The 25,454-nt window shown below is 41.9% G+C and overlaps 2 protein-coding genes across 3 annotated transcripts in view; one reads left to right on the top strand and one right to left on the bottom strand.

The window, feature by feature from the left end:
- Positions 1-2,774: 2,774 nt before the first annotated feature.
- Positions 2,775-5,251, bottom strand: LOC124593697 (mitochondrial-processing peptidase subunit beta). Its single transcript, XM_047132000.1, has 2 exons — positions 3,780-5,251; positions 2,775-2,961 (listed from the first exon to the last, which is right to left on the bottom strand). The coding sequence occupies exon 1, from the start codon at positions 5,220-5,222 to the stop codon at positions 3,795-3,797; it is 1,428 nt and encodes a 475-aa protein (XP_046987956.1). The 5' UTR covers positions 5,223-5,251; the 3' UTR covers positions 2,775-2,961; positions 3,780-3,794.
- A 398-nt stretch (positions 5,252-5,649) lies between these two features.
- The window catches only part of LOC124594838 (wiskott-Aldrich syndrome protein family member 3), a 277,912-nt gene continuing 258,107 nt past the window's right edge, over positions 5,650-25,454 (top strand). For both annotated transcript variants that reach the window (XM_047133290.1, XM_047133288.1), the window contains exon 1: positions 5,650-5,814. The gene's annotated coding sequence lies outside the window, so the exon portion shown is untranslated. The remainder of the gene's footprint in view (positions 5,815-25,454) is intronic.

The raw sequence follows: 25,454 nt of genomic DNA, 5'->3' as shown, positions 1-25,454 counted from the left end.
TACCCTCTTCCATGCACTTCATAGTGGTTTGCATAGTATGGGTCAGATGTCTATTGAAAGAATTTACTGTAAAAGAGGCCTAATGAAAATGTCGAATTGATGGATACTGTCTTGCTCAGACTGAATGTTAATAGCAATTAACATACACATCAAAGGCAATACAACCAAATAATTTACCGGTGTATGGGTGAATTTTACATGTTCAATGGGCACAATATTCTGCCAACTGACCATGCTGACATCACAGTGCACCTAATATGACAATGTGGTTGGTTGCCAAGATATTGTGTCCATTGGACACCAAGAGGCAGCCAAATTATTTTGTCATGAATTAAACCACACTGCAATGCAAAGTCAAAGAGTAACACATTTTAAAATGTATTTAACTAACTCTTTCCCACTGAGCCAAACTCAGGATGATACTCCTTAGATCTGCATTCAACTTTAAAATACAAGTTACCTGCTGTCACCAAAGAAAGTGCTCTGTACCAGTTCTGATGTACTACTCGCATTACTAATACATAGGATTAAAACTTTGATGCTCTTCTTAACCCTTTCCTCCCTACCCGTTCCCCACATCTTGTGGCCTGTGCTGTGATTACTTTTAAGCTAGTTGGGTAGCCTGTGCACTTTTGATCCAAGTTTTCAAATCACTTTGACCACTGTCACACACCATCACCACTGGTACTTTCATTATTTTATGAGATGCCTATGTTCATCAAGGTGGAGCTGTCTATAAGATAAGTATTACCTAAAAGCTACTGACAGTGTACTCCTCACACCATTTCCAAAGCCCACGGACTGCTTTTCTTCCATCACCATTGGTCGGCTTACCCATTACTGAGTGTTGTGAACTGATCACTTCATTCCTTTCTTGACTCTTAGATTAGAAGCCTCTAACCACAGTGATCTTCAGCTCCTCTTAATATAATGAATATGTGAAGATTTAGGATGGTAGCCTTCTTAACTTGATCCAACCATCTACTTGCTGCCTTCCATTTTGCCTTGCAAGATAATCTTTCCTAAATTATCCCCTTCTCTTCTCAAAATGTGCCAAAGGAACTGGAAGCACCTAAGGTTGGGGCAATACGATAAACTTCCTGTGATGCTAGGTTCTCCTATAAAGGAAGATTTGGCTTATCTTTCTGTCCACGATATGTGTAACATCTTCCACCAACATCACATCGTGAGGGCATCAGTTCGGCTCTTGTCACTGGCTTTCACAGTCCATGTCTCACAGCCGTACCATGACACAGGGACACCAATGATTCCACCAAGCACATCTTCGTTGTTTTGGATATTGCCCAGTTCTGTCACACCCTGAGTGAGTTTAACCACTATGGCTTGGTCACAGATGATATATCATTTTATTTCGTGTCTCACTGACCAGAGATCCTCAATCTACGTGACCACTCACTAACTCCACATCCTTTAAACAACCTGTGAGTTGAATTTGATCCAAACGATAGTAAAATGTCTGTCACTAAACCTAGTCATTGAATCTATACTACACAAATATGCAGTTGAGTAATATTCATGATGCAAGCAAGGATGGACCTAGACATTGCATAGGATGTGCAGGTGACGTAATACTGCTTTTGGTGTTGAAAGAACATTTGTCGCAAGGCGTATGTATCACAACAGCACAACTAAAAATATAGTTGTTTAAAATAACCCAATTGCATTGGTTTCTCACAAACTTAAGTTGTCATTTAAATGTGCACTCAAGAACACAGTGCAGCTCACTGTTCCAAGTAGCCTTACAAAATTCTTATAAGTGAGAGAAAATAGTCTTATTTTCATGCGACACATTAAGAAGTACAACTGTTGTGTAGGCAGCTGCAGTTATAATATTAGTTTCACCCTATGCAGTGTTAATTTGTTTGTAACAGGCATCAAAATTTTTTCTTAACTTTCTACTAGTTTTAGATTATAAAATACACATTATGAACTTCTTAGTTAAATGGTTTCCATGCATCAATTTCTAACAAAATGTTATTTTTGCAGCATTGGAAGGATGCACATTATCATGGTTAAAGATTGTCTGTCAGAATATGTGCACCACCAATTTTTCAGAGGTACTTGTACCTTGTGAATTTTAAAACTAAAAGGCAAATTTTTATGCAAATTAAAATATAATTGTTATTGAACATTAAGGTACGCCTATTCATGTGAATCTTTAAGTTGCATGTTTCTTTGAGTTTTAACAACAAATCAGTTCGCACCAAAGCATAATGCATTACTTTCATTTTTTTAATGTGTATATACACAAGCTAAGGATGGTAACAAAATAGTTAAGACACTGCAATTTTTTGTTCTAATGTTACCAACTTCAAAACTAAAAATTTTCATTTCTACTATTACAGTGAAAGGATTCAGAAATTTCTATTTTACATTATTTATCTCACACACACCCATGTTAATGTTTTCCTTTTACTAAATTTCTATTAGAAAAAGGAATAAGTTAAAAGCTTCACAATGATTTTGCTTTTCAGCCTAATTAACTAATTTCTCATTTTCAATTAATCTATTTGTGTATTTCTTACTTTATTTTAGAGTTGTGCTTCATCCAAAGTGGAATATGGAAAGACTGCAATACTACTCTGCTTTTCCATTTCTTTAGTTTTTCAAATGTCAGAACCCAGTTCACTGAAGTTTTCTATCTTTAGCTTTTCTGTTTTACAAAATCCTCTACAGCTCAATATCAACAATGCAAGTCATGGGAGGTGCCATTTTGTCAAAATAACACCTGGTGATTTAAAAAAATACACCACTTACATAATGTACAGATTTTATTTTCATTAATAAATTGATCACAATGAACAAAAGTCATGGTCTTCTGACAAGTAATGACATTGGCTACAATGCTCAAGGATATTTACTATAACTGGAGTAGATCTTCTGAAATAAATTAGCTACCTATTTACAGGTCCATTCTCACTCTTTCCATCTGCACTGTACCTGAAAAAGAAATTTATTATGGAAAATGTGTACTTTTCACCACTTTTTTTTTATATGTATAGGATCCTCACTTTGCTGATAAATCAGTGTCAGATACCATAATTCAGAGTTACATGATCAAGTAAATCATTGTAAAGTAGCCACATTACCCAATACAAAAAGTATTCTCTGCTCTTGCTCTCTATTTCCACTATTACTGGAATATACTCTGCACAAATCATTTTATCTGAACAAACAGGAGGAAACTGCACAATACTAAACTGACAGATTTAATCACAAATGATGACCTTCGTAACTCAAAAAATATTTCAACATTAATTAATCTATTAGAAACCACATCAATATTTTACTTTCTGTACAAAGTAATCGCTTGTTTGTTACTTGAATTCTACAGAATGAGCAACAATAGGCTAAGATGATCTCTATCAAGCAATGTAATAAAACTTTGTAAGACAACTACAGCCATGTTTTTTTTCCAATATAATTTTGTTGTATTTTTCTGTACAGTCCCTGTACACAATTTTTAGAATTCATTCTGGTCAGATGCATGGTATGCCAATACAAAATGCATTTCAACTCTAAATACAAAGACAGCAACCAGAATCTCTGATGGGCCAAAAATTCTTTTTAAAACTAATGGTAGTCTACAGGTAGAATTATGGCTATCAGTGATAGTACACCTGATAAGTCAGCACCTCTACAGTTGAGCTTTTCCATGTTCATCAAAAAAATCAAGTGAAAATAAAATTAATTTAGCACCATGCAAACAGGAACTAGTGAATTTAACTGAAGTAGCTATTCAGCACAGAAAAACTTACCTCTACAATGTGCAATTACACACGCAGCCAGTACATTGATGACCTGATTCTGTTGTAGTCTGGGAGATTTTCAATTGGTCCAACAGCAGCCAGTGCTGGGCAGTGATCATATATATACTTCATTCCAACATCTCTTACATTTTTTGCTGTTACAGATTCAATTCTAGCAATCAATTCATGAGTTGGGATCCTTCTGTTATAGAAAAGCATCTGCCTTCCTATGTCTTCACAAACAGGCGTTGACCCATCAAGCTGTAAAAGCATATTTGTCTTCAACATGTTACGAGCACGTTCCACCTCTGACTCTGTTACTTCTGTACATATACGCATCCATTCAGTTTGAATATTGTACATCATATCTTCACATTTCAGTGGGTCACACACAAAATAAATGCCCCAAAGACCTGTGTCTTTGTAGCAAGTGTTAAATGACTGGAAAGTATGTGCTAGGTTATCTTGTGCTGCAGCTGCTGCTAAGCGTGATGAATTGTTGACTCCAGCTCCTTGTGTTCTTGCCCATGCACCAATTAAGGTATTAGCGACCATCAATGGAATGTTGTCCGCATCTGCCCATCCACAGCCCTCTACAGCAATTGCAACATGTGCAAGTGGGATTGAATCATCCCTCACACGGATCTCCGAGCCGGTAAACCTGCATGGAGTTGGAATGGGAATTTCGTCACTGTAAGAGCCACTAAGGCTGCTAAAATTTTTCTCCGTCAATTTTACTAAATCGTCATGCTTTATTGCACCTGCACCAGCCATAACCATCCTTGGGGGCTTGTAATGGGTTTTAATAAAGTCTGATAAATCTTGGCGAGATATAGATTTGATGTTTTTCGTAGGGCCCAGAATTGTTCTGCCCAGTGCTGTGCCCTGATACGCTGTTGCATGTAAGTGATCAAACACTACTTCCTGCAAATTAGTTTCCACTTCTTGCATTTCACGGAGAATAACATCTCTCTCCCTCTCAATCTCTTGTTCTCCCAGCCGGGAATTCAGTATGATATCAGAAAGTATTTCAACACATTTTGGAATATCCTCTGCTAGACACTTCGCGTAAAAAACAGTTTGTTCACGGGAGGTGTATGCGTTAAGGTGGGCACCCATATTCTCAATCTCAAGTTCTAAATCCGTCTGGGATCTTTTCGATGTGCCTTTAAATGCCATATGCTCCAAAAAGTGAGCTACACCATTCGTACTGTCTGTCTCATAACGCGATCCCGCATCAATCCACAAACCGACTGTAGCGGTTAAACCACCACTATCTTCTGTTGCAACACGGAAGCCGTTGTCCAACGTGGTGCACCGCGTTGGTGGTCCATTTATTATTACCTGCTCGAATGATGGTGCAGCGAGTGTTGATCTCCATCTCTTGCTTACTTCGGTTAAATTGCTTTTGTTCCGTAGCACAGCACTCAACCTTAGCAGACGGGTCGCCATTTTGTGAAGGTCGAACTCACTGCCTTGTAATTAGAGTATCCACATAGAAGCTATTTATACACGCTCGTAAGATTCAGAAGTTGGCAATACAATATTTGTTTTCGTAGCATCCACCACTCTTTTCATAGTTCTAAAAATGTATATAAGTTTTTCCACACTCTACAATAATTCAGGCTTGATATATTTGAAACATATTCTGAGGTGATAATAAGTGACGGCAACAAACAAAATAGTGCAGAAAATTTGTTTATTTGGTTAATTTAATCCTTAAAATTTATGGTTATGTTGCCTAATAAATGCCAAACGCAATCTTGTGTTGAAATTTTACATAGATTGCGAATGAACAGCATTTCAGAGATACTACTCTGATTTCTCAGCAGTGTCAAAGCAAGGCTGCTGGAAGAATTTGCTGCGGCAGCAAATCCAGAAGGCGGTGCCAATCAAGTCTGAGAGTTCGTGAGACAACGCCATTTTACGTGGTTAAGAGTGTTGATTTCATGTGGTTTTCGTAAACTTGTGGGCGATGTCAGTGTTCGTGGAGTAGTGTTTTCAAGGAATGGACTGGTACCTGAATTTATTATACGTGCATATGGTAAGGCATGTGTCCTGAGTACAGTAAGTTAAGAAAACAGTGTTTGACACTTAGTGAGTTCAATAGATGCATGATACGACATTTAAAAGACTGGTAAAGCATTGAAGTGTACCTGGGTCACTTGCGACTTGGGAATTTATAAAGCAGCAAGTTACAGTGAGGATGTTTCTGTTTACAATAACTAATAGATATGAGGTTATCAGCTTTTCAGCTGTTTGCCTCAGACGAGAGAAATACTCGCAGTATGGTACGCTATTAGATTCTCATTCTGTGCCTAATACCAGGAAATAAATTCAGTAATATGAAAGAGATTTCCGTGCGGAACGAATCGTTCGTGTTGCTATTTTTTTATTCTTGCATTTTATCATCACAGTGAACCTGTCACATTTAGTGAAACTGGGTTCGGTGTCAAGAAACACGTAGTTCGTTGACATTGAAATTGTTTATTTTTACGCGTTACAGCATGGATGTTTGTTAGGTGGCTTATCAGGCGATGTGTAATTGAGTTTCTTGAAACTTGTATTGTGTAGACCTACAGATTAGTTTCCTGAAAGAAACTTAGTCTCCAACATGGAGAAATTATGTGCTGTCTAAAGTGTAATTAATAGTGAACAGACACTGAAGTTTCTATAGTTAGAAACGTGGCAAGGGGGAGCATTTGCCGAGTCTAGTTCAGTATAGATCAGTCAATAATACATCTTTCAGCTGTGATGTGAACCTTATAGATAGGATCATGCTGTAAATGAAACGCTAGTCATTACGGATGTAACTAAACTGTATAATGCCCTGGGTCAACATAAACTCGCAGGCGCGTATATGCCATGAAGGAGACTTAATTTTGATATTAGAACCACATTCCTCTATGCAATACTGATGTTTTGGTTGCTTATCTGGCTGAAATACGCAAGGTACTGAAAGGTTTTGCTGGCATGGATGTCAGAAAGGCTTCGATGTTATGTAAAATGTTCAAACTGCTTTCCCGTATGTACCACTTCGTCATTATTAATCAGGAATGGAAGACCTGCATGTTTGTTCTAAGGCTATGCAGTATAAAGCCTGCTTATGAGAGTTTTGTAGTACTAGAATTGGTGTAAGCCTTTTGTAAAGTAAAAAAAAAAATCCGTGTTTATGTTTTAACGTCATGAAATGGCTGTAATTGACCTGCGGTTGACTCCGCATCTTCGGTGTGTATAATTCATTTGTCAGTACAGTGTTATCTGCATAGATAAACAAATCCAATATAAAGGTTGACAGATGTCAAACCTAAGGGTAGTATCAAACACTGCAAACTTTTTTTTTTATAAACTGAGCTATATATTTCTTCATGACAGTACCATTCGTGTTACAGAGAATTCTGTGTAGTCGATATATCGTACATAAATCTTGCGCGAACTTTGGAAGATGTGAAGTATCAGCAGACCACACTTAAATGTGACAAAGCTGCATAGGCACGCCCCATTATAGCTCAGTAATGGGTGCTTTCATGTAAAGAAATAAATATTATTGTTACCTTATGTTGTAGACTAGTGTCTCGTCAATAGGGCAATTCTAGTTTGCGGCAAATGATTTGTGGTTTTTGAGATGTTGATTGTGGTTTGTTGTACTGACAGCGGATAATGTTCTTCGAGAAGTGTCAATCAGCTTTTTCTGCAGTCGATTTCAGTGTCTGCTCCTGATAGTCGTTACGCCAAGACCGTGATAGCATACCTGTTTATGTATACCCTTGGCTTCTTGCAACCCATGTTTTGTCTCGCAGAAAGTTATCGCCGAAGCGTAAGAAGAGGATACTGTGGTTATTTTAGGGTACCATATAGTCATTAACATCAAATGATTTAGAGAAACGGGAAATTCTCACCAGGGCCTGTTTCTTCCCGACACGATACCCTTTATCCCTCTACGATTTACTCCACTCAATCTGAATTAGATTGAGTGCCAGTACGTAGAGGGTTTCGGCATGCCTTACGATACACTCCAAAGTCATGTTGTTTAATCACTTTGGTTTGTCAGTGGAACATTTTGGCTACGTTATTAGATGTCAAGAGATGTATTACGAAAAATATAATTGCATAAAAATTGAAAGAAAATTGTATAAAGGAAAATGTTGTATATGACAAAGCACAGCCTATAAGGATATGGAAGTGTAGTCTCTTCAAAGAAAAGATTCCGGGATTTGATCCCTTACCGTTCAGTTGGTCATTTGTTTTGATCAAAATTAATTCCGTAGCATCTTGACCCCGGCATCATGTTCCTTTCTTCCGTTTCACATTCGGAAACAAAAGCAACAGATAAGTAAATTGACTGACACTTCACAAACAGGAAACATGACAAGTGTTATCACTATTTAAGGATGTAGTTTACGAAATTTCAGACCACAAGACCAAGACCGCTGTGTTAGGCTGACTGTTAGTCTGTTCTGTTGATACTTAAATTTTCCTATGCTGCGGAAACTGCCTTGTTTTCCCAAGACGACGTAGTTAATCGCTCGATCTCTTGAGGGCACAAGCAGAACTGGAGCACAATGTACGAAAGACGAGGTCCACACTTAGCCTTGAGGCTGGATGCACAGTCTACGAATGTAATAGCAAAGTACGTACTATTGAAAGGAATATCTTCCGTTAACGTACCAGTATTCGAACGCGCCAAGACTTGCTAGAACACCTACGCGATTATCAGAGTAGCGGGCCTCTGCTGCCAACTGCTATAAAACTGTTTCACATGTATCAGCAACGCCCTTGCTCATATACCTCAGACAAGAACTTGGCGGGTATTTACAGCGTACATTCCAGGAAGTGTCTGTCTCGTCAACCGACGTTGCTAACATCCTATCTAATCTGAACTGTAGATGTGGAAGAATTTTATTATACTTCGCGCGTTTCTTTTGTAGGTTAAGAAGTGTGGGAATCACGAAAATTTTCAGTGATTTTAGGATCATTCCTAAACAGCATAGATGGACTGCTATTGGATGACAGGCATTTTTTTCAGCTTCTGGGTGTAGATTGTGCGTCAGTGACTGGCGTTAAATTTCCCACACTCTGCTGTCATATGGAGTGAGAACACGTGACTGCTGATTCGTCCGTAGTTTGAGAGCGTTAATGTCTTACGTCCATGACCTGTTTTTCCAAAGGGGTGGGCTGTTTCCGGCACCGAGTTTCCATAATCATCCATACTTGTGGACACAACCACACCAATAACTGACCGCAGCGCAAACACACGACAAATATTGGAATAAATATCTCCGGTTTTTGAAACGGTTTAGAGTACTCAAAGCTAACAAAGGACAAGAGTGAAATACTGCTAGATTTTATTAACGTGCAAGACTTATGGATGAAAGCTACTTTCGCGGGATGTCACTGCCAAGAAATAAAACTCGATGAAACTTGGACCATACAAAGGAAAAACTGCGACAATGTTGTGCAGAGGATAACTGAAAGAAAACGCAGTGAGACTAACATAATTGGCTTTTTTAATTCAAAGACGATAATTACATTGGGGTCACCGCGATTTATGGTTACCTGGACATTACAAAAGACGGGACATAGTTCTTTATAGGGTTTGTGCGATCACCACAACAATGAGATCACTAGAGTTCTGTAGGGCGTTCATTTCCTCCCGACAGCACGGTTGATGGTCGCTGATGCACGTGGAAGTATTGCAGTAAGTCATCCAAACGTGCTCTGTGGGATGTTAAGTCGAGGGAACGCCAGGCCGCTCCTTCGCCTAATATCCTATCGCTCCAGTAGCTCCTTCACCTGCGCAGTTCAATGCGGCCACACAGTGTCAACCATAAAAATGAAGTCAGGGACGAATGCACACCTGAAAAGATGCGTATTCGGAAGTAGTACAGTGTCACCAATAACGCTGACCGGTGAATGTATTATGTTCAATGATTTGCAAGTCAGTATGCTCCTGCAACACTATGCCTCCCCACACCATAACACGTGGACCACCAAAAAATCAATTTCGACACTGTTTCAGGGTGCATTACGTGTTCCTACATCTCGCAATGTAAAGGTACGTCCGGCATTGTCGAACATGATCGCTTTGGTGTTGCAGGTGTTACGGTGTATTGCACGTGGTACACTCACTGGTCAACGTTATTGTGTCCCTCCCCATGCGCGTCTTTTCGTGCATTCGGCCCCGCCGACATTTTTATGGATGGCAATGCGCGACGGCATCAAATTTTGTGCAAGGTAAGCTGCTTTGGAACGAGAGGATATGCGCCAAATGGACTGGCCTACACGTTCCACGTACGTAAATCCTACAGAGCACATGTGACTTGCGTTGGGCGACGTATTGCAGCACGCCCAAATGGACCAATGATCAACCAGCAGTTATCAACCGCGCTGGCGGGAGGGTATGGAATGCTCTACCACAAGAATTCCTTACCTACCTTCTGGCCAGCATGGGAGCATGTTTCACATCATGCGTTGCTGTCCCTGGTAATAACACACACTCGTAATTTGCTAGGGAGCGTCGTAAATAGTGATTTTTGTAATTGTCTTTGAATAAGTGCCGTTTCATTCGGCTCATTGCGTATTTCTTTTTCTTACGTACAGTTCTGTTACGGTTCTATCTATGGTCAAAGTTTCATCGAGCTATGGTACTTCGCGGTGACCCATCATGCGAAAGTTACTTTCGTCCTCAAGTTTTGCGCACCAGCGTGCATTACAAAATCTGGGGAAATTAATACCTGTTCTAGTTCCATATTAAGTCCCGTGTTGCTGTAGCAGTGTGTGTCATACTTTACGAGAAGAAAGAAATTTGACGAATAAGAATAGCAAATTATTAACTTCCGTTGTTACACGCTCGTAGAACTTTCAAAACTCGAGAGTTGTGACGTTCCTGGAGGAACATAGGCTTCTCCGAAAGAATTAACGTGGTTTCAGAAAGAAAATTCTTTTGATACACGGCTCATTTAATTCATCCATGATATAAAGAGTGTTCCAGAAATGTTGGGACGAACTTAGAGGGTTTGCAGAGACCGTCTTGAACAAATCGAGGATAGGAACCCGTGTTCCGAAACGTTATTCTGCAACGCTACAGAGCGTCAAACTTAGAGGCGCTTGTGACTGCCACTAGGCCACCACTTCGGCTGCAAACATGACTTTGTACCCTGACGGACAGTGGTGGAACGGAACGCAATGATGTTCGTTATGCAGTGATCGCGACTGGTGATGTGATGCTCTCCTACCTCCGTGGAATAAGCTATCAGCGGTTTATTTTTTTCCTGTATATCGAAAAACATTGGAGATTTTAGAGGGTTCTAGGAGAAAAATAAACTGTGGATGGAAACATCCACCAAACAGAGCATCGCATTCGTAGGAGATGAGGCCTTTCTACGCAGCATCTAGCTCCAGCTTCTTCACTGGCGATAATGGCAGTCAGTCGCCATCATCTGATAACAAACAATATTGCGAGACGTTCCGCCCAGGGTCAGTCAGCGTATGGTCATGTTTGTTGCCGAAGGTTGGCATAGCGGCAGGCGCCGGCACCTATAATTTCGACGCTCTGTGGCTTCGTTGGATGACGTTCCCGTACACGTTCGTATCCTCGATTTGTTCAAGACACCTTTGCACCCCTCAAATTTTGCTGCAACAGTTCTTGGACAGCCTTTACAATGATGCAGATGAACGGGTAGTCAGTATTTCTAGATTACCGAAAGTCATTAAGACACTGTAGTCTTCTAAACAAGATACGATCATAAGTGTCTCCACTAATGTGAGTGGCTTTGATGGCTTATAGACTGATATTCATTAAGCTTCGTTGGACGGTGAATACACAACGGATAACGAAAGGAACGTCAGGTGTGCCTGAAGGAAGGCTAACAGGACCTGCAATGGTCTCAGTATATAGAATAAATCTCACACGTAGGCTCAGCAGCGCTCGAATATTTCATTGACATAGTTTAAACATTGGGGAGGCCAGGGGTGTAATAGCACGAAGCGATGTTAATATTGACGAAATTTCAAAATCATTAGTAGGGAAAGTAGAGACAGATTCAGTTAAAAGACGGTGCGTTTGCAAAGAAAATCGCCAGTAAATCTTTGTTTGGAAGAATCTCTTTGTAAAGCCATTTGTTGGTTGGTGTGAAGAACAATATCATTCAGCATATTTTTGTCAAAGAGATACCAACGTTCTTCAGCACTCCAAAGCTTGCGAGCAGGACCCTGTGGAAATAGCATAGCTGTTATACATATATTCCTTTTAATCTTTTGCCTCTCGGGATGCTTTTGGTGGGTTTCAGCATTTTTACCCTATAGGACAGTCTTAATTGAAATATTAATGCTCTCTCCCTTGAATTCAAACAAGAAATTTTCTGTTCAAATTTTTTTGGACTCTGCAATTCCTAAATTTCATTTTTACTCTCACCCCATATTTTGTGGAATAAAATCGGTGTCAGTGTCACCTGCTTCAATATCATCTTCGACAATCATCATCTTCCCAGATGTCTTCCTGCTCACTACCTTCCTCATCCAACGGCTGATCTTCAACAACCACCTTGAAAAAAAGTTTTCCGATAAAGAATCGTGTCTGTATTTCCTGAAAGTGTTTGTATGGAGTGTAGCCATGTATGGAAGTGAAACATGAACGGTAAACAGTTTAGACAAGAAGAGAACAGAAGTTTTCGAAATGTGGTGCTACAGAAGAATGCTGAAGATTAGATGTGTAGATCACGTAACTAATCAAGAGGTACTGGACAGAATTGGGGAGAAGAGGAATTTGTGGCACAACTTGACTAGAAGGGATCTATTGGTAGGGCATGTTCTGAGGCATCAAGGGATCACCAATTTAGTATTGGGAGGGTGGGGGGGGGGGGGGGGGGCGACGTCGAGGGTAAAATCGGAAAAGGAGACAGAGATTAATAGACCAAGCAGATTCAGAAGGATGTAGGTTGCAGTAGTTATTGGGAGATGAAGAGGCTTGTACAAGATACAGCGTGGAGAGCTGCATCAAACCAGTCTCTGGACTGAAGACAACAACAAAGAATCGTGTACTTCAGTTTCACCAACTAGCACTGAAATCTCTTAAAGACGACACTCAGAAATACAAGTTCACACTAGTGGTAGCATGGGTGATTTTTCACAGATATTTTTTGTACTGAAATACTGAAGCTACTGATACGCATGTTTCAACAATGCCTGAATTTACACTACATGCCAGGATGGCCAACACTACAAGCAGGTTTGTAACGCCCCAGCAGATATATTAAATTTCCCCAGGATGAATTTTCAACCAGTTTAAGGGTAGCCATACCGTGACTGGCGATCCACAGAACCCTTCGTAGGCCGTATTGGTAATTGCATGGCTGCGATATATGCCTCAAATAGCGTAGCTCGAAAAAGCTGAAGATAAGTTTTCCTACGCTAAGTAAGTTTTACTGGTAGACACACTTTTCTGTCTACATCAATGACTGAGGAAAAATATTGTCGCCTTGTGGTTTGGTGAGTACCTCTGTTACGTTATAGTGTTGCTACGTAGTAAATTAATTGATAGTTAACACTCAGAATCTTTTACGAGAGATTGGCTCTCTCATTACATGAATCACATAGTCTTCCATATCAGCGCGCAACTCATTTTTGTCTAATTTGTGTCAACTTCTTACACCACTTTCTGCCGATATAACACCTGAACACGTAAATAGTAAACTGCCTGCCCACTGCCACTGTGTTGACTGAAGAAGTTGAACGTTTTCACAGCGAAAGGACACAGTTACACACAATTCCCCAAGGCAGACAGCTCCTTATAAACGCGAACAGTCACATTTCTTTCTTGTCGATGTAGTGTACTGTACGAAGTAAGATTCCGTAACACTTCGGGGTTTTAGGGTAGTATTACGTTAGACTCAAGCGAAAGCTCACCAAGAATAACTGGCTGTATTCAGCGTATGTTTTCAGTGTTTGTTCAGTTATTGTTTATCCAGCGGATGTTTTCAGCGTTTGTACAGTTATCGTTTTTAAGCTTTCTGACTGAAAGTGTTTGCCATCTCAGGCAGCTGCATGAAAACATGCCTTGGCAAGCAATTATCTTGCCAGCTTAGCATCCAGACATGCCACTCGTCAGACTAAACTCTTCGACTTGTCAGTACCTCAACGAGGATCCATATTCATGTCCCAGTGCGTGTTGGAAATTATTGCAGTGTACACTCCAAGGAGAGTGAAAGTATCTATAAACATAAATTTCTTTGTTCTAATAACGCCTTTATTTCACATTTTCTTAGTGACAGTCCAAATGCGGAAAAGACTAAGAATTATTATTTTATTCTTTCTCGTTTCCTTGGTATGTTTCTCATTTGTTGGTACTTGCGCGAACTGTAGTCGAACAGCTGTAACATTCGCTGTTCCCATAAATCGCCGTGCGTGGCTAATTCATTTTCATTCTCCGGTCTCGCGGTGCTCCTACAATTATATCACGTTGTCTTGCTTAAAATGGCAATAGGGGTAATCTGAAAGCTGATTTTTATTTTTACCTTGGTTTATTGCGGTATGTTACATACAAGAGATATAAAAGTAATCAGACTTTCAAGCATAAAACATTTCCTGGTACATTCCCACCGACAGTATATGTATATACAGGGTGTCCCATTTTAATCTACGGGCCGATATCTGTGGAGAGCACAATCCTGCTAAAAAGTCTCCAGTGAAAGTTGTAAGGGTTGGAGGAGGTCATGGAGTAGTTACCTTGAAATGACCTTGAAACCTTTTCCAAGGTCAAACCAAGATAAAGTTCATTTTTGCAAATGGTAACTACTATTTTTTTTATTTCATATTCGTATTCTACGTGAAAAAATACGCAATGTTTGTAGGGAACATTTTCTCGAAAAACCAATAGTTTGTCGCCAGGGGGCACTTAATTGTAACTTTCCCAGGTTACCAGTGTCTCGAGAACGAAGCGAGATCGGGAAAAATTGTCAATGAAAATATTGTATGGTTTCTGAATTTTGTCCACTGGTGACGTTTGCGTGAACTTGAAATGGCCTTGAAATTCTTCATATTAACCTGAAAGCAAATAACGTCGGCATTAGCGGGACCCAATGTGCACCACGTGGAGGTTGCCCAGCAGACTTCGAATATCGTTAGCCTGAAAAGGGCTGATTAACATGGTTCTCACTGGAAATTTAGGATCTTAGATGCTCGATCAACTGTCCATTTTGCCTAATGCACTTTTACACACTGTCGTAAACTGGTCTCGACGTCAGTGCCTGATGGGTGATTACATGGAAAGCCGCCACAATCCTTTCCCTCATATCTTCTGGCGTCATCGGGGGAGTGGAGTACACCTTCTGCTTCACAGCTCCCCATAGGAAAAAGTCGAATGGTGTTAAGTCTGGCAATCTTGGCGGGAATTCACGAACTGCACTACCGATACCAATCCATCTATTCGGGTACGTTGCATTAAGGTACCGTCTGATGGGTGAGGCCTGATGTGCGGGGGCGCCGTCATATTGAAACCACATACGTGCTCGTATGGGTGGGCGGATATTTTGGAAACATCAGGTTCTGGAGAATATGAAGATAGCGCAAGCCGTTCGACGTTTTGCCATAAACTGGATCTACCACGTAACATCAAACTATGCCCGCCCAGACATTGATTGACCAGTCTGCGTTCTGTGATTTCGTTGTCAGCGAGGATTTGCTTCCGCCCAGTAGTGTGCGTTATGGAGATTGACTCCTCCCATGTTGTCGAAGTTAGCCTCGTCAGTAAAGAGTGTGTGCGAAGAAAAAGGGATCTTTACGTATTTGCGTATCGGTCCATCGACAAAATGACAGCCGTCTCTCAGGGTCCCCCGGCTCAAATGCTTGAATGTTATGAAGTGATATGGGTGGGATTTAAAGTATCGTAAAACACGATACCGTTGATCAGGGCACGCCATGCATTCGCTGAAACTCGCGAGTCGAAATGTGTGGATCTTCAGCGACGATAGCACAAACTTCCAGCGCAATCGCCTCTCTCGGGCCCGTCTTTCGTTTCTGCCTTTTTAAGGTCCCTCTTTCAGCTCGTCTTACCAGAGACCTAATTGTAGCCTTAGTGGTATGACTTGCATCGGGATATCTTTCGACATACAATCTCTGCGCGGCTGCATAATTCTCACCATTTCTAACGGCGTGTAATAAGCCATTTCGGACAGATTAGAGTCGAAAAATAAACTGTACTGATCACTTCTACTATCATTGGTTTTCTTAGGTTTTCCCTTCAACGAAACACCCGACAAGCTTGTTGCAGGACAACTGACTTATTACAGTGTACGCGACCCGTTTGTTGACACATGCTCGGCGTTGTTTACGCCACAACGCGAAGCCAAAACAGTATTCAAGTGCACTCATTCAGAAAATTACTTAGGTGCCTAACGGAAGTGTCTTTCAAGGGGCACCTTTACATTGATATTGGCGTAATAATACCCCATGGTAATCCATCTTTTCCAGATATGGAGAGAAGTCAGAAACGAAAGTAGATTGCGGGACAAGGTGGCTCAGATAAATTTTTCTTATGGACTCCAAACATTCGTGTTGAGAATAATTTTGGTTGTACGGATTTGGAAAAATTTCACTTCGCAGGAACTCATTAGATTCTCACGAGACGAGATTGGTCTGAGTTCCACGAGGCGAAATTCATCAGAGTTCGACGAGGTGGAACTTTTCTTAATCCCTTAACACACATTTTTTCTAAGTCCGTAAGAGAAAAATTTGAGTCACGCCAATCAAGAATCATTCTAAATGAACAAAGTTGAGAAATTTTCAGAATCTCCAAAGGTAAAATTTCTCAAAACCCCCCAGTCACGATTTTAAATTCCCCGAAAATGGCGTTTATTAGTTACCCTCAGAGCTCCACTCTTCTCTTCTCTGAGTGTGCTGGTAACCTGGGAAAGTTACAGTTAAGTACCACCTGGCAAAAACTTTCGGTTTTTCGAAAAAGCGTTCTCTACAAACAATACTAATTTTTGCGTAGAATACGAATATGGAACAAAAAATAGGGATTACCATATTAAAAAATGAACTTGACCTTGTTTTGACCTCGAAATAGGCTTCAAGGTCGTTTCGAGGTAACCATTCCATGCCCCCCCCCGTCCCCCCCCCCCTTCAAACCTTTAGACTTTTACTAGACTCTTTGCAGAAATGTGCCGCTTCAGAGATATCGGTCGGTATAGATTATAATGGGACACCTTTTATATACAGTGGTGAGTGGTATTCCTTACCACTTCGGCACATACCGAAGCACATGCCATGACCGTATATCGTGCAAGTAGTAAATATTCGCCGAATACGGCGTATTCATCTAACGTGACGTTGACGCGTAAACACCATTCGACGGTTTCACAATACAACACCAATAGGAACAGTAAGACTAGTATCGTCGAATCAAGCGAATGTGAATGATGTATTCCTTCGAAGAACAAGTCGATATGCTTCTCATTTACGGTGAATGCCAACGAAATTCAGTGTGCGCCAGAGACTTACACGCTGAAAAATGTCTCAATGCACTCACCCTACACGCCGTACATTTAAATATGTGTATGATAAATTGAGAACAACTGGATCTTTTAACCCATCGGAAATATAACCGGCAAAGGAAAGTTACTAACGAGGAAACGTAAATGCGTACTCCTGCCACTGTAGTTATAGAGATGCTTGTGTTAGTTTGCGTGAAATCGCAAGGAAATCTGGATTGAGCCAGAACAGTGTTGTTAGTGTTCTACATCGCCATAAATCGCATCCTTACCATGTGTCTCCACCAAGAATTTGCTGGTACGGATTGTATGCGTCGTATTGAATTCTGCCGATGGGCTCAACGTCAGATTGAGGGATCACACATTTATTAATTTGATTTTATTTACTGACTAGGCTACATTCACGAACAATGGAAATGTTGCATTATTGGGCAACTGAAAATCCATGTTGGCTGCGGCAAGTTGCTCACCAAAAACCGTGGTCGGTGAATGTATGGTGTGGGATTCTGGAGGACAGAATTATAGGCCCCTATTTCATCGAAGTAAATCTTAATGGTAGGAAGTACAACACATTCCTTGCAAAAAACATTAGGTCTGTTATTGGAAGAAATACCTTCAGAAACAAGGATCAGTGTGTGGTATCAACACGATGGGTGTCCGGCACAATTTTCGCTGATGTCTAGAAATGAGTTGCAGAGGCAATTCCCATATCGTTGGATTGGACGCGGAGGAGATGTGTCGTGGCCGGCTCGTTCGCCAGACTTGCCGCCTCTGGATTTTTTCTTGTGGGGATTCGTAAAAGACATTGTTTATAAAGACTTTCCAACTACCCCTGAAGATATGCAGGAGAGGACTGTCAGAGCATGTGCTTCGATAAGTGCCGATGTGATAAGGAATACCACTCAATCCATGATAGGAAGATTGCAGCATTGCATTGATGCCAGTGGTCATCACTTTGAACACCTGTAAATGGACGTTCCATTGCACCTTTGTGACCTTCGTTGACCTTCAAAGACCTTACGGTTACACATCATTGGATTCGTCTCGATAGCTGCTGTCAGAAAATAAGTACGAACGTATAGCATCCCATTTAAAAAAAACAAAGTTGACCTTCCTATCTTTGAAGCGACCCCACCTAGCAACAAAAAAGTCATTTATGGCCCCTGTCTAAACGAACGATAACTTCCAGGCTATTCGAATACCTGCGAATATAATTATTGATACTGTGGCCCGACACTGCTCGAGGCTGCTTATTGTGTTTCATGCCTGTCTCTCTATTTAACTTTTCCGACCGAGGTGGCGCAGTGGTAAGACATTGTATTCGGGAGGACGGTTGTGCAAATTCCCGTCCGGCCATTAAGGTTTAGTTTTTCCCGGATCTCCCTAAACATCGTTAAAGCGATTCGCCGGGATTGTTTCCTTGAAATGGCGTGCTCGTTTACCTCCCCCCATCCTCTGTATGAGTTTGTATTCAGCCTCTAATAGCATCGTTGTCGACGGGGCCTTAAACACTAACCTTCCTTCATTTACTTGTCTTTGAAAGCACTCATTCCGCCGCATTTCCTGTATATATCGTCTCTTCGATGAAGTACTTTACGAGACAGTTGTAAGTGGAGGAAAGTAGTTTTGGAATAAAACCTCGATCTTGTATTCTGGGCAAACAGCTTTGAATCTCGTCTTTGCGATGGTCGTATTGGTTTCCGTTAGTTTCCTGCAGTGTCAAGGCGCGTGCCAATGTAACTCCTCTAGCGAGGCAGTTAATGGCTGCGTATATCACTCTCGTCAGAAAAACGTTTATTTCACATACGGTAACGTTGCTGCTGTCGATACGTAAAATTTTGACTGATCTCCACTTGTTCACGTACGTTCCAGACGTAAATATCACTCAGAGCCTACCGTCTTCTAGCCCATCTACAGTGATGCACATGCTAAAAAGTTTTTGAGACAGAGTTCCTGAATCCGTATGGCTTTGTTAGTCAAGACCGACTTGTTACCAATGGTTCGACGTTCCCGCATCACCATAATTAGAAACCGGCAGTGCTGTGCTGAGGATTCGTTATCCTTCCTGGATGTAATTCTACGGACAACTAGGTAACTAATTCCCACGACCCAGTCTGCAGTGGCCCTTTTTCTACGTTCACTTCGAAATTGGAAACCAGTTTGTTTACATAAACATTATCACATCTCCTGACTGTAATGTCTCCACCGAAGTCACTTTTCTCCTTTACGAACAACGATAATGCAAAAGTAAAATAAACAGAAGTTAGTTGTGTAATACGCGTGCGAAAACGAATGTTATCATTGTGAGACCTTGTTTCGTTTTCACGTGCAATGAACAGTGTAAGCACGAACTTTTCTAATGTATCCTTTATAATGAATTATGAAACCGATTATATATCCAAATTATAATTGTGTAGACATCAATCATAGTGTTTTGTTTTAGGACATCGCGCCGAATAGTTAATAAATGGCGTTGTGGATGTTCCGAAAAACTGCAATTGATGTTTTTAACACTAAACAGATATGAACTTTAATTTTGTTCCAAAGAGCTAATATAATACATCATTGAATGAATCCGTTCTTGCACGTAAAACTCATTCCAAAAGATTAAACGTTTTTGAAGGATGTTATCAACAGCCGTTCAGTACTTAATGAAATGCATGACACGCGGTTGTGTATCTGCCCTTTGGCACTACCAGTTTCGGTTTTTCTAGCGTTTTCCTGCCGACTGTACAGGTAGAGATATCGCTCGCTGTAAACCGTCAAATGGTCAGGCGGGGCACATCGGAGCCTTGTGATATGCCTCCGGCGCCTTGTTGCCGTATCGGAACAGCCGGTTTAAAACACCTGCACTGTCTTCATTCAGTCGGTCAGCGTGCTGCTTGGATGTGCAGAAATATTTCACAGTGACAATGTAATTGTGGAAAGTAAAGCATGCCGAAAGTAGTCAGCACCAAATCATATCTGATTCGTCGGTGATTACAAGAATTACCTGACTTCTCTACAGACGGAATAGTTATTCACTCCAATGTGTGCAGCAAAGACGTAAGTAAAATGTTAACCTACGCCCACTCATAACAGTGATGCCACTGTTTCTCCTGAGTTAACTTGGACCACGCGATTGCAAAAATATTGTTTCTAAACCCTTAATGTAGGTTATTTTTGTTAATTAGATCTCGTACGTAAATTCTTACACAAAGTGTTTATCATTTATTTTTGTTTTTAGGTACATTCTGAACAGAGGTCGCATTTAAGTCAGCATGTTGCAGGGATTAAACGCTAGGCAAATTTAAAAAATAAATCAAACTTTAAAAACTAAACCAAATGCAACAAACAAAAACGAATTTCATCTTGACCTGTGTCGAGCCATTGTTGAAGCAAACGTAGGTTTGAAGCAAACATACCATTCAGTGCAGTTGAAAATAGCCAGTTCAAAAGTTTTCTGGAGAAATAGTAACCTCAGCTTTCCATCAGAATCCACACTGAGAAAGAACTATTTAGATACTTTATATGAAAATACATTGAACAAGATAAGGGAAAATATAGGCGATCCATACATGTGGATCTCTGTCGATGAGAATTGACAGACAAGGTCGATATGTGGCTAATTTGATTGTTCGAAAGTTAGATCCTGACACTCGCTCCGCACCTCATGTGATTGCAGCAAGGAAACAATTTCTCACTTTGTTAATTAAGTCCTCAAATTACTTTTCCCCGCAGTCTAGATGAAAATAAAAGTACTTGTAATCTACAGTGATGCAGCCGCATGATTGGTGCTGTTACATTGTTGATAGTATTTTACCCAGCCTTGCTGCATATCACAAGTCTTTCCCGTGGCATGAATCTTGCAGCTGAGACGAATTTCCACATGTAAATATGCTGGTTTCAACCATCGAAAAGGTTTTTATTAAAGCACCTACAAGAATCCAGTTATTTCGAGAGGAACTTCACACTGTACCACCATAACCCATACCTACTCGCTGTGGAACGTGGCTAGAGACGATGGAATATTACAGCGAACATGTGGAATACATTAAGAACATAGTTCTTAAATTACGGGAGGAGGCCGTGAAATTACTTCATCTAAAGATCTTCTAAAGGCCCAACAATTGCCAACTACATTGCATACATAAAATCTCATTATGCATTTTTGATCCCTGTTATTAAAGCTCTAGGGTGTTCAGCGAAACCAGTCTACACGCAACTACGATTGGTACAAGAGATGACAGAAAAATGAACTTAGTCCCAGGCTTTATTGCTATGAAAGTTAGTGAGAAACTAAAGACAGTGCTGCAAAAAAAGTACTACCATCCTCTACACAGTAGCTGACATCTTATCATGTAAATCAATAGAACGTGAGTGTGCCGTCGCATTGCGACTAATACACTCACTTAAAAATGCTGCGGTGACATCTGTTGACGTGGAACGCTCATTCTCTGCGTATAAGATGCTGTTAAGAAACGCAGTTTCTCAACGGAAAATCTGGAGAAAGTGTTAGCTACTTTCTGTGACTGTAATTATGGACATGGACAACAATATAATGTGGATTTTGTCAATCTGTTTAGACAATAAAATGTCAGATTTTGGTCACCAATTTTCTGATTGTTATGACCTATTTTTGTAAGTGATAGAACCTATTTTAGGCACCTAATTTAAGATTTTTAGAACGTAAGTCAAAGGTCTAGTGATTAGAGGTGGTGATAGACGGGAACAACCAGTTCCACGTGTACGAGGAGAACGTTGCCAACCGTGCACTCGAGAAAGATAGAAAGACGATATTCTCTTGTCTACCGTCTGATAAGTCCATTATTTGGCACACGGCTTATGTATATTCCCAGTCCGTGCAAAAAAAGTTGAACGTGTATGTGCATAAACGCACACAAGTAACTTTCATGGCAGTTAAATGTAAACATTTGTACAAAAATTTGATTTTGTTGCGTTGGGTTTCGCAGACACACCTAGTGTTTTAGCCCAGTTTCTATTTTTCCCCTTTTTTTCCACCAGACGTCTTACGGGTTAATACAGCCCCATCAGAATTACTTAACCTCAAAAGAACAAAATATGTTCTCAGGAGGTGGCTTTTCAAAAGTCTAAACATTTACTACTGAAATTCATAGTTACAACTGCTTTCACTTCTTGAACGCCACCTCTTCAGTACGGATATCTGTTCGTTCATCTGGTTCTGATGGAACATGATGAATAACATTGCCATATTGATATGACATAAGTAAATAATATAGACTGTTATACTATGATGATTGTTATTAACTGTTATACTATGATGATTGTTATTAACTGAAGCAGACAGTGGTGACATAAGACATTTACACAAGAAGATTTTAGAATTTGTGCTTACACATTCAGTTCAGTGACTGAGGGAACAGTAGCTTCGAGTCTTACTTCTAGTCGCAGTCGTGTCTCGGCCCGTGGTAACATACGTCCAATTTTTGTCCCACCTGCGGGTTCAGGTGTTAGAATAGGCCCGAGCTATTCCTGCCTGTCGTAAGAGGCGATTAAAAGGAGTCTGATACGTGTCAGCCTTTATGTGATGGTCACCTGTCGGGTTTGACCTCCATCTCTCTAAATTTTCCGAAGAGCGTGCCAATTGGCGAAGGGCGCCTTACATGGTGCATCATGTCCATCTTGCATTGAGAGCTTTAGCCCACTTTCTCGTCGTCGCATTGTAGGCCCGCTTATTTTCCATCTCTTGGGCAAGGACACCTTCCTGGGTGTGTTTTCCACCATGCACTATGCAGTGTCGCTTTCTGCGCCGACAAGGACCATGGACTTCTTAGCATCTCATATCCAGCACAGTAGCCAGTCCGTTGTGGTGGGGCCACCATGTACCCTGTTGGTTGTAGCCCCATGACAACACAGGGATCGCTCTGCTGATGCCTGCGCCGTTAACCCCCCACGTATGCCATGGAGTAGATGCCCATCTCCCTGGGGCATCGGGACTCTTGGCAATGGCAATCCTGCCACGTGGCCTTCGGTGAAGCTGGGTGGCGCCCGTGGGGAGGGCCCCTGGTCGGAGTGGGTGGCATCAGGGCAGATGACACTCCATGAAGTGTAGTACGTCATCTCGTACTGGTGGTCTGCCGCCAGCTGTCACTAAGCGGACAAAGTCTAACTTCAATGCTAAGAAATATGACCCCAAATCGTTCCCCTTCCTGGCCACACCATGGGAGGCTAAGGATGGCAGAAAGCAAGTGTAAAGCTTAACAGTTGCTGCAGCTCAGCCATGCAGTGGAAAAAACAGCCGCAATTCCACCGGAGGATGACATCGTGAGATTGGTAAGGCATGGAACATTCAATGAGACAGTTTACGCCTCAGGGTCAACTGCTGCCACTGACTCTTTGCCTGAGCGGTTTATATCCATTGTGTCAGAGGGTCCGGCTAAGGATGTGCAGCGAACCTTATTTGCTCCGGTACGTCGTATGTACGAGAGCTGATGGGGATCTTTCATGTCCTTGAAGCCTGTTTTTTGTGGAGCATTTGGAGGACAAGTTTGGGGAGGTTGAGGGCTTGTCCAAAATGCGCCATGGTTCAGTCTTGATCAAAACAGCGTCCTGTGTCCAGTCACAGGCATTACTCGCTTGTGACAAGTTGGGTGATGATTGTTACCATTACACCCCACAAGAGCATAAATATGGTGTAGGGTATTATACTCTACAGGGACCTTCTTTTACAGTCTGACGACGAGCTGTGCGCCAATTTAGAGCGGCGAAGTGTTCATTTCATCTGGCGCGTCCATCGGGGTCCGCAGGATAATCAGATTGCCACTGGTGCCTTAATCTTGGCCTTAGAGGGTGACACATTGCCTGAGAAGGTCAAGGCCTACTGCTGTGACGTCAAGCCATATATCGCTCCCCCGATGCGGTGCTTTAAGTGCTGGAAGTTCGGCCATATGACTTCCTGCTGTACTTCCAGCCCCACCTGTCGAGATTGCGGACGTCCATCGCGTCCCAATACTCCATGCTCCCTGCCTCTCATGTGTGTCAACTGTGGAGAGCATCATTTACCTCGTTCGCCAGACTGCAGGATTTTACAGAAAGAAAGGACAATCATGGAATGTAACTCCCTGGACAGACGGACCTACACTGAGGCTAAGATTAAGATGAAATTTGAGTGCTTACATCCTGTGGTTATGACCACTTGTTACACTGCTGCTTCGAGAACAGTTCTCGCCCAATAAGTTCCTCGAATTCCTGTCGCCTCTCGGAACCACAAGATTATACCTGGTCCCTTGAAGGTGGGGCACTTCCCTCCCTGTTGCTCCTGCACCACCTTCTTCAGGAGCAACCCCCCCCCCCCCCCCAGACCATCGGGCATATCAGTCCCCACTGCTGAGCAGAGAAGTGTAAGTCTTCCTCGGCTCCTCTCGCTAGGCAGGGGTCTCTTGGGTTACTCCCTTCCCAGGTTTTTGCTGATGGGAAGGCTGACACCCACCAGCAGATGAAGAGCCCAAAAGCAGCAGCTGTTCATAGGGCTTCACGCTCATCCTCAGTCCCGGAGACTGAATCAGTGCAGTCCTCACAGCCAGGCGAACCCAAGGAGCAGCAAGAGAAAGCCAAAAAGATGGTCCCCAAGACCAAAGGAATTGCGGTGGCACCCACACCACCACCACTACCTACCTACAAGCTCTGCGTCTGCGGATGAGGTGGAGATTCAGGCGTCTGCTGAGAACCTATATCTCGGCGGACCCTCAGACACAATGGATATACCCCCCCAGGGGATCCACAACTCTTGTGGATACGTGCGTAGCGAGCACGGGGCCCCGAGCTAATGTGGCCTTCCTTCCTTTCCGGGCTGCATACCTTCCCTTTCCGCATCCTTCCCCATCCCCTGTCTTCACCCCCCCCCCTCACCTCTGGCTGTTTCCTTCACTTTCTCCCCCTCTGGGAGTATGGTTTGCGCCTACGTCCGGAGACGGACGCTTGTAAATGTACCGCATTCTTCTTCTTCCTTGCTTGTATGTCTTCTTCCTTCCTTTGTCCTTCTCCTTTCCTTACCTCTTCTCTTTACCCTTTTCTCCGCTGCGGCGTTTGAGACCCCCTCTTCTTTCCTTTCCCTTTCTCTTTCTTCCTCCCTGTGCGTGTCTGAAGGCCGACCCACGCACTTCCATGCGTAGCCGGTGACGGGGTAACGCGTAATTCCCCGCCCCGGGTAGACAGGTAGGACACGTACGTACCCCCT

The sequence above is a fragment of the Schistocerca americana genome, chromosome 2 (genome assembly GCF_021461395.2).
Source record: "Schistocerca americana isolate TAMUIC-IGC-003095 chromosome 2, iqSchAmer2.1, whole genome shotgun sequence".
In the NCBI taxonomy this organism is placed as follows: domain Eukaryota; kingdom Metazoa; phylum Arthropoda; class Insecta; order Orthoptera; family Acrididae; genus Schistocerca; species Schistocerca americana.
Note: the sequence above shows the minus strand (reverse complement) of the source record. Positions and strands in the feature narration are given on the sequence as shown.